Here is a 9,809-nt window from a genome sequence, read left to right as displayed (position 1 = left end):
TCAGCCTTCCAAGTAGCTGGAACTACAGGCGTGCGCTACCATGCCCGGCTAATTTTTTGACTTTTATTGTAAAGATGAGGTCTCGCCAAGTTGCCCAGGCGGGTCTCGAGCCCGTGGGCTCAGGCAATCCACTCACCTCGGCCTCCCAAAGCGTGGGATTACAGGCTGAGCCACCGAGCCTAGCCTTGTTTTTGTTTTCTGTGTTGGAGTCTCACTCTGTTGCCTAGACTGGAGTGCAGTGGCACACTCCTGGCCACTGCAGCCTGGACCTGCTGCACTCCAGTGATCCTTCCACCTCAGCTTCCAAGTAGCCGGAACTACAGGCATGTGCTACCACACCCGGCTAATTTTTGATTTATTGTAGGGACGAGGTCTCATCAAGTTGCCCAGATGGGTCTCCAACCCACCGGCTCAGGCAATCCACTCACCTCGGCTTCCCAAAGTGCTGGCATGACAGGCTGAGCCACTGAGCCCAGCTGTAAACAATGTTTTCATCACATAGTGGAATGGTCTAGAGTAGGGGTCCCCAAACCCTGGGCTGTGGACCAGTACCGGTCCATGGCCTGTTAGGAACTGGGCCTCACACAAGAGGTGAGCAGCAGGTGAGTGGAGCTCCCCCTCCTGTCAGATCAGCAGAGGCACTGGATTCTCATAGGAGCACAAACCCTATTGTGAACCGTACATGCGAGGGGTCTCGGTTGCGTGCTTCTGATGAGAACCTAATGACTGATTATTTCCTTACCTTTGCTGCTCTAGATCAGTGGTCCTCAACCTTTTTGGCATCAGGGACTGGTGTTGTGGAAGACAATTTTTCCAAAGATCAGGGTGTGTGTGGTGGGGATGGTTTCCGGATGATTCAAGTGCATTACATATGTTGTGCACCTTATTTCTGTTATCATTACATTGTAATATATAATGAAATAATTATACAACTCACCATACAAACAAAGAGGCATAGACAGAAGTGGGAAATAAAATAGTGGGCGGGCCACGCATGGACCAAAATAAGTATCACATTCTGATTTAAAACCTGCCACCAGATGCAGCTTTACAATTGAAGTACATTTACTCACTTGCCACTCACTGATAGGGTTTTGATATGAGTTTGCAAGCACTTGATGTATTATGATCTCTGTGTAGTCAATCCTCACTGCTGTTGGAGTCTCACTCTGTCACTCAGACTGGAGTGCAGTGGCACGCTCCTGGCCACTGCAGCCTCAACCTGCTGGGCTTCAGTGATCCTTCTGCCTCAGCCTTCCAAGTAGCCGGAACTACAGGTGCGCACTACCACACCCAGCTAGTTTTTTATTTATCGTTGAGTTGAGGTCTCACCAAGTTGCCTGGGCAGGTCTCAAACCTGCGGGTTCAGGCTGTCCAAAGTGCTAGGATTACAGGCTGAGCCACTGAGCCTGGCCTTCACTGCTAATGTTAATCTGTATTTGCAACCACTGCCCATCACTGCCTCAGCTCCACCTCAGCTCATCAGGCATTCGATTTTCATAAGGAGCATGTAATCTAGATCCCTTGCATGTACGGTTCATGATAGGATTCGCGCTTCTGTGGGAATCTAATGCCACTGCTGATCTGACAGGAGGTGGAGCTCCAGCAGTAATGTGAGTGATGGAGAGCAGCTGTAAATACAGATGAAACTTCACTCACTCACCTGCCATTCACTTCCGCTGTACGGCCAGTTCCTGACAGACCACGGACCAGTACTGGTCTGTGGCCCAGGGGTTGGGGAACCCTGATTTAGAGCAATTAAAAATAATACACTAAATCTACATGAATCAACAAGGATAAAGCAAGTTGCAAAAGAATATGTGTAGAGCCAAACGCAGTGACACATGCCTGTAGCCCCAGCTACTTGGAAGACTGAGACAGGAGGATGGCTTGAACCTAGAAGTTCAAAGTCCAGCCTGGGTTATGAAACCCATTTCAATCAATCAATCAATCAATCAATAAGAAGGGAAGAGATTTATGATAAAAGAAGCAGACTGAATACAAGTACTTATTTCTAATCCTTGCCAAGATGACAATAAATGAGTAAAAAATATAAACTTATAAGGACAAGGAGAACAGGAGAGAAAACAACAGCAGGTAGAAAGACCAACAAATGTCTGCCTAGAAAATCTTAAAGACCCTACTAGAAATCTACCAAAAGTCATAAGAAAACCTGGCAGAATGACTGAATATAAGAGAAGTATTTTAAAAATCAATAGCATTTCTTCACATTACCATCAATACTTAGAAATGGAAACAAAAAGGCCGGGTGCAGTGGCTCACGCCTCTAATTCCAGCACTTTGGTAGGCCAGGGTAAGAGAATTGCCTGAGCCCATGGGTTTTAGACCAGCCTGGGCAACTTGGCAAGACCTCATCTCTACAATAAATCAAAAAAAGTAGCTGGGCATGGTGACATGTGCCTGTAGTTCCAGCTACTTGGAATGCTGAGGCAGAAGGATCCCCTGAGCCCAGCAGGTCGAGTCTGCAATGGCCATGAGCATGCCACTGTACTCCAGCCTGGGTGACAGAGTGAGACTCCAACTCAAAAAAAAGAAAAAAAGAAAAGAAATGGAAACAAAAAATACTCAGTTTACAAGAGCAAAACTTGTACCTAGAAGTAAATAATATAGGCTATTAACAAGATTTTTTTCCCCAAAAAATCCCTAGTTGATTTTAATGGGCCAGGGTTGAGAACTACTGATTTAGATGAAGAAAATGAAAATCTCATTGAAAGAAAGCAATCTCTGAATGGGTACAAAAACTGGGTAGAAAGAAGTTAAACTGTCAGTTTTACTTAAAATGAAGTTCTAATTGAAATCTAAAAATTTTTATTGGGAACTAAAGATTATCTTGGAATTTATGCACAAGAATCAGTTCTGAGAATAACTAGGAAAAATATGAAAAAAAAAAAAAAAAGAATGTTGAAGGGGCTTGCTAAACCCAGCATCAGAAGGTGCTGCTATGCCACTGTCATCAAAACAAAGCAACGTGGTAACAATCAGTGGAACAGAGAATTTAGAAGGTACCAGGTTATGTGAGTACTCAATATTTGATGAAGCTGGTAGTTCACTTTAATGGAAAAAATAATGGATTTTCGCTGGGCATTGTGGCTCATGCCTGTAGTCCCAACACTTTAGGAGGCCAGGGTGGGAGGATTGCTTGAGTCCAGGAGTTTGAGACCAGCCTAGGCAACATAGCAAGACCTTGTCTCTATTAAAAAAAAAAGTAAAATAATTAACCAGGTGTGGTTAACTACTCAGGCGACTGAGGCAGGAGGATTGTTTGAGCCCAGGAGATCAAGACTGGTGAGACATGATGGTGTCACTGCCTCCAACTTGGGCAACAGAGTAAGACCCCAACTCAAAAAATAAATAATAAATAAACAAATACTCTTTTAAAAAAGAAAGAGAGAAACATAATGGATTTTCTAGTAAATGGTGCTGGTGCAACAGGCTATTCTGGAATAAAATAAATGAGCTCATTTGACACCTTACATAAAAACAAATTCTAGACAGATTAAGGACCTACATATAAAAAAATAAACAATAGGCCAAGTGCTATGACTCATTCCTGTAATTCCAGCACTTTGGGAGATTGAAGCAGGAGAATAACTTGAGGCCAGGAGTTTGAGACCAGACTGAGCAACACAGTGAGACCCCTATTTGTAACAAAAATAAAAAAATTGTTTTTTGGGTTTTTTTTGAGTTGGAGTCTCACTCTGTCGCCCAGTCTAGAGTTCAGTGGCCGCTCCTGGCCACCACAGCCTCGACCTGCTGGGCTCCGGTGATCCTTCCGCCTCAGCCTTCCAAGTAGCTGGAACTGCAGGCGCGTACTACCACGCACGGCTAGTTTTTGATTGATTGTAGAGATGAGGTCTCGCCAAGTTGCCCAGGTGGGTCTCGAACCCACGGGCTCAGGCAATCCACTCACCTCAGCCTCCCAAAGGCGTGGGGTTACAGGCTGAGCCACCGAGCCCGGCCAAAAATAAAAAAATTAATTGTGGCAGCATGCTTCCCAGACACTTGGGAGGCTAAGGTGGGAGGATCACTTGAGCCCAGGTGTCTGAGCCTGCAGTGAGCTATGATCACATCACTACATTCCAGCCTAGGCAATTATAAGTAAGACTGGGCCTCTAGAAAAAACAAAACAAGGCCGGGTACGGTGGCTCACACCTATAACCCCAGCACTTTGGGAGGCCGAGGTGAGAGGATTGCTTGAGCCCATGGGTTCAATACCAACCTGGGCAACTTGGCAAGACCTCGTTTCTACAATTAAAAAAAAAAAAAATTAGCCAGTCTTGGTGACTTGTGCCTGTAGTTCTAGCTACTTGGTAGGCTGAAGTGAAAGGATCTCCTGAGTCCAGCAGTTGAGGCTGTGGTGGCCGTGAGCATGCCACTGCACTCCAGCCTGAGTGACAGAGTAAGACTCCATCACCCAACTCAAAACAAAACAAAAAGATATTTTGCAAGAAAATTTAGTTCAGTGTATAATCTAGAACTGGAGTTACTTTTGTAATGAAAATTAGAAACCCAGAAAGTTATCTTTTAAAAAGAAGAAATATTTGAATAAATAGAAAAAATTTTAATTTCTGTAAATCCTGAACCAATGAAAAATATTAAATGGCAAAGAATACTATAAATAAAATCAAAAGATAAATAATAGATGTGGGGAAATATATAAATGTAGAAGGCAAACAAAGGGTTAATGTTGAGAATAAACAGAGAACTTTTACCAGTTGACAAGAAAAAACAAACTGTGTGAAAAGAATGTTTCCAGAGGAGCTCATCAAATGACATGTCCAAGCATGCTAAAATTCAACAGCAGTCAGATAAATGCAAATTAAAGTAAAATGATTTGTTATGCGTTTGTTGCCAGTGGAGATGTGGAGGAGAGTGCTCATACTTTGCCAAGAGATAAAATGAAGTGTTACACCTTTCTGAGGGGAAGCAATCTAACATCTATTTTTTTTTTTTTTTTTTTTTTGGAGTTAGAGTCTCACTGCATTGCCCAGGCTGGAGTGCAGTGGCATGATCACAGCTCACCACAGCATTGACCTCCTAGGCCCAGGTCATCCTTCTCCCTCAGCCTTCCAAGCAGCTGGGACTATAGGAATGTGCCACCATATCCAACTAATTTTTAAAAATTTTTGTTGAAACAAGGTCTTGCTGTGTTGCCTAGGCTGGTCTTGAACTCCGGTGCTTAAGCAATCCTTTCACCTTGGCCTCCCAAAGTGCTGGGATTACAGGCATGAGCTACTGCCCGTCCCCAACCAACATCTATTAAACTTTAAAATACAGGTACCTTTGACCAACATATCCTATTTCTGGGACTCAGTCTAATGAAATAAAAGTGCCAGTGCATAAGCTCATGTGCTTGAGGGAAAATGGGAAAGAAGTTGAGTGTCTCTCAGTGAAGAGCGAATGAACAAATCATGGTACCTGCTCACCAGGGCATAATAGACATAGCTGAGGGCTGAACAAGACTGCTGTCTTGCTTTTATTTTTATTTTTATTTTTTGAGTTGGAGTCTCTCTCTGTTGCCCAGGCTGGAGTGCAGTGGCACACTCACGGCCACCGCAACCTTGACCTGCTGGGCTCAGGTGATCCTTCTGCCTGAGCCTTCCAAGTAACTGGAACTACAGGCACGCACGCCATGCCCGGCTACTTATTTGATTTATTGTGGAGATGAGGTCTCGCCAAGTTGCCCAGGTTGGTCTCGAACATCTGGGCTCAGGTGGTCCTCTCACCTCAGCCTCCCAAAATGCTGGGATTATAGGCGTGAGCCACTGTGCCCAGCCCTGTTTTGCTTTTTAAAAAACCTCATGCTTATTACCGTTTGATATGATAGATTTACTTATTCTCTGTCTACTCTATTGAAATGCAAGCTCCATGATAGTGGGGACCTTTTGTTTCTTGTAAGCCTAGGTCATTGCTGGGGATATCATAAGTGCTTGATAAATGTTTGTTGAATAAATCAGTAAATGAATGAGTGGGGATTGGGAATGAAGGAACCTTTCATGGACCAAGAGTGACAGTTTGCCATGAAGTAAGAGAGTACGATTAACTCATCTCATTTATCTGAAATTCAGATTAGACAAGAAAAAGGTTTTGTTAGGGTGACTGGAACTTACTGACACAATGAATTACAAGAACCCACACTAGACTCATCATTGAGACTTCAGCTCATTTAAGATAAAGAGAAGACCCAGAAAACTTCAGAGACACCGTTGATACATGAAGGATTGGAAACCAGAAAAGCATCTGTTTTCTCCATTGTAATACCAGAATCAAGACAACAGTGAAGCAGTACTTTCAAATTCTAAATAAACAATTCCCAATCTAGAATTTTCTACCCAGCCAAAGACATCTTCAGGGCTAGGTATGGTGCTCATGCCTGTAATAAGAGCACTTTGGGCTGGGAGTGGTGGCTTATGCCTATAATCCCAGCACTTTGGGAGGCCGAGGTGAGAAGATTGCCTGGGCTCACGGGTTCAAGACCAGCGTGGACAACTTGGCGAGATCTCATCTCTACAATAAATTAAAAAATTAGCTGGGTGTGGTGGCATATGCCTGTATGTGGTTCCAGCTACTTGGAGGGCTGAGGCGGAAGGATCGCCTGAGCCCAGCAGGTTGAGGTGGCCGTGAGCATGCCACTGCACTCCAGCCTGAACAACAGAGTGAGACTCCTACTCAAAAACAGAGAGCACTTTGGGAGGCCAAGGTAGGAAGATTGCATGAGTCCAGGAGTTTGAAACCAGCTTGGGTAACATAGTAAAAACCCCAACTCTATAGAAAAATGAAAAAATTGTCCAGGTGTGGTAGTGCGTGCTTGTAGTTCCAGTTACTTGGGAGACTGAGGTGGGAGGATCACTTGAGCGCAGGAGTTAGAGGCCTCAGTGAGGTATGATCACACTACTGCACTCCAGCCTGGGTGACAGGGTGAGACCCTGTCTCCAAAAAAAAGACATTTTCAAATACAAAGATTTCAAAAAACTTGCACCGGTGTGTCACATCTCAGAAGCTACTAAAGGATGTTCACTGTAAAGAAGTGGTAAAGATGCAAAGAGGAGGATGGAGATCTGACCCAGGAGCAAGTAAAGGGTGTGTCCCAGGATAACATCTAAGGGCAGTCTCAAAGACAGCTGGGTACCAGTCTAGAGATTGCACTAGAGGGCAGAATGCTCCAGGAAGGAAGTTTCCAAAAGTCAGAGTGGAACCTGGCATCTTTGGCTCCCATTGAAATGAATTTTTCATTATGTCAGAACATTTAGGGGTGGACTGTGACACCCTGAAATCTAAGTAAGTTAAAAAAAAAAAGCAGCTGTTAATTTCCGGGGAAATAGTTATACAAGAAAGGAATTATGATCATAGGAAACATAAAAATGCAATCATGTGGTCTAGCTCTGAACTACGTTATTGTAGTCTTAAGGGAAACATTGATTTAATTAGAATTTGTGATATAAGCATATTAGGAGAGTGGGGGTAAAGAAAGCATGTGCATTTGTGTGTATTGGGGGGAATGAGTCACCTGCCAAAGGCAGAAACAGTAGATAATGTCTCAGCTGTCTGTGTCTATTATATTTTCTTTACTTTTCTGTATTTTAAAAAAGTTCACAACTTTTTGAAAAGAAAATTTGGCAAATAGCCATGTACACAAAAGACCAGTGACCCATAATCACATCACTCAGAAATAATCACCATCCTGCCAGTTGAGTCAGCGATGAGTCTGTAGCCTTGTAACAGGGTGAAGCCAGGAATTGTCCATGAGCAGAGCTGCAACAGTGTGTCAGTCAGGAAGGGGGAGTTACTCCAGGAATGGGCGAGGAAGGAAGTGGCTGCCATCTTTATAGTTCTACTGCCCTGACCAAGTGTCCATTCTAAATGTACATGTCCACCCATCATATAATAGTGTTTTCTAGTCCAAGTGAGACTGTTCTTTCAGTTGGAGAAAGGTAGAGGTAGTCCCAGTGGGAAGGCCAGAAGTGCTGGCTGCTTAGCACTACCTGATCGTGCCCCGCCCCCCCTCTAGTGGGAGCCAAAGGGAAGGTTGGCTAGTGGGTTACTGCAGATTGAGGAGGTGGCCAGGACAGGTGCTCCCACCTCTCTCTACTGTGTGCCTGTCACCAGCCACCAGTGGTCATGTCCTGGGTTTCCCAGGTGAAGTGACAGGCAAAATTTTAAAAAGAAAGAAAAAAGAAAACAGGAAACTTGTTTTTGAGAGAAGGCAGGAGGAGAGATGAGAAAGTGGTTTGGATTTTGTAAAGGGGGCTTGGGGATTTTTTTGAGTAGTTGTCTGTACCTTTCCTTAAGTGTTTCCCGCCCCCCCCCCCCTTCCTTTTGTATTTTTAAGTTGCGGCTTTGGCTTGGAAAACCCCAGGGGGAGGTGGGGCAGAAATCTGAGACTGTTGCCCCTTTATCTGCCTTCGTGGTGTGTCCCCTCCCCCCAGCTCCTCCCTGTCCCCAGGAGCCAGGCCTCAGACCTTTCAGCTAGCCACTTCCAATAAGCCACTTCTGTCAGCCTGTAGCCAAATGAGCTGGTGCCAGACCTGGTGACCAACCCTTTTCAACCTTCTCAATCAGCCTGAAGGCGGGAAGCAACATTAGCCCTGTCTGCTGTCATCAGCACCTTCCAGAGCCTACTTCCCTGCCTTGCCCTGCTCTGCCCTGCCCCACCTAGGGGTGTTCTGCTCTGGGATGGACCGAGAGGGCTGCACCCAGCCTCCCTGGTGGGAGACTCAAGAAACCTCTGGGATTCTGTTTTCTGGTCATGTGATCCCGGGGGTCTATATGGGACCCTTGAGTATCTGAACAGAAGGGCATGGGAGCAAGGGCCACTCCCCTGCCGTCTCGCTCTGCTGCCTGCCTCCCCTCATCTTGTACCAGGGGCTCCTGAGCAGATTAAATGCTTTCTAGATTGTATTTTAAATGCCTTTTTAAACTTGTCAAAAAAGGATCACTTGGCGTCCTGGTATATCTCCTCTGATAGACACATAAGTATATATTCATACATATGTAAGTACCCAAAATTTGTATGTAAATTTACTATTATGAAATTCGGTGGCTGGGACAGGTGCGCCCACCTCTCTGCTGTGTGCCTGTCACCAGCCACCAGTGGTCATGTCCTGGGTTTCCCAGGTGAAGTGACAGGCAAAATTTTAAAAAGAAAGAAAAAGGAAAACAGGAAACTTGTTTTGAGAGAAGGCAGGAGGAGAGATGAGAAAGTGGTTTGGATTTTGTAAAGGGGGCTTGGGGATTTTTTTGAGTAGTTGTCTGTACCTTTCCTTAAGTGTTTCCCGCCCCCCCCCCTTCCTTTTGTATTTTTAAGTTGTGGGCTTTGGCTTGGAAAACCCCAGGGGAAGGTGGGGCAGAAATCTGAGACTGTTGCCCCTTTATCTGCCTTCATGGTGTGTCCCCTCCCAAAGTGCTGGGATTGCAGGTTTGAGTCACCGCACCCAGCCCCTCATTATTTTTTGTACCTGTAAGTTCAATTGTGTGAGACTTCCTAAGTGGTTGTTTTTTGTCTCCAGGAAAAGAGAGGGAACAAACCATCTGATAAAGCCACTCTCTTGGCCTTTGATGCCCTGGTGACCTTCTGTGAAGAATTGGGGTAAGTGACTTTTTTTTTTTTTTGAGTTGGAATCTCACTCTGTTACCCAGAGTGGAGTGCAGTGGCCGCTCCCGGCCACCGCAGCCTCGACCCGTTGGGCTCCAGCGATCCTTCTGCCTCAGCCTTCCAAGTAGCTGGAACAACAGGCGTGCGCTACCACGCCCAGCTAATTTTTTGATTTATTGTAGAGATGAGGTCTTGC

General features: G+C 45.0%; 1 protein-coding gene across 2 annotated transcripts in view; it reads left to right on the top strand.

Moving 5' to 3' along the window:
• RECQL5 (RecQ like helicase 5) overlaps positions 1-9,809 on the top strand; it is a 46,194-nt gene that overhangs the window by 10,918 nt on the left and 25,467 nt on the right. For both annotated transcript variants that reach the window (XM_008051347.2, XM_008051346.2), the window contains exon 7: positions 9,528-9,607. In XM_008051347.2, coding sequence (XP_008049538.1) covers positions 9,528-9,607 — 80 coding nt within the window. The remainder of the gene's footprint in view (positions 1-9,527; positions 9,608-9,809) is intronic.

This window comes from Carlito syrichta, unplaced genomic scaffold (assembly GCF_000164805.1).
Source record: "Carlito syrichta isolate Samal-C Ts95f unplaced genomic scaffold, Tarsius_syrichta-2.0.1 Scaffold170021, whole genome shotgun sequence".
In the NCBI taxonomy this organism is placed as follows: Eukaryota; Metazoa; Chordata; class Mammalia; order Primates; family Tarsiidae; genus Carlito; species Carlito syrichta.
Note: the sequence above shows the minus strand (reverse complement) of the source record. Positions and strands in the feature narration are given on the sequence as shown.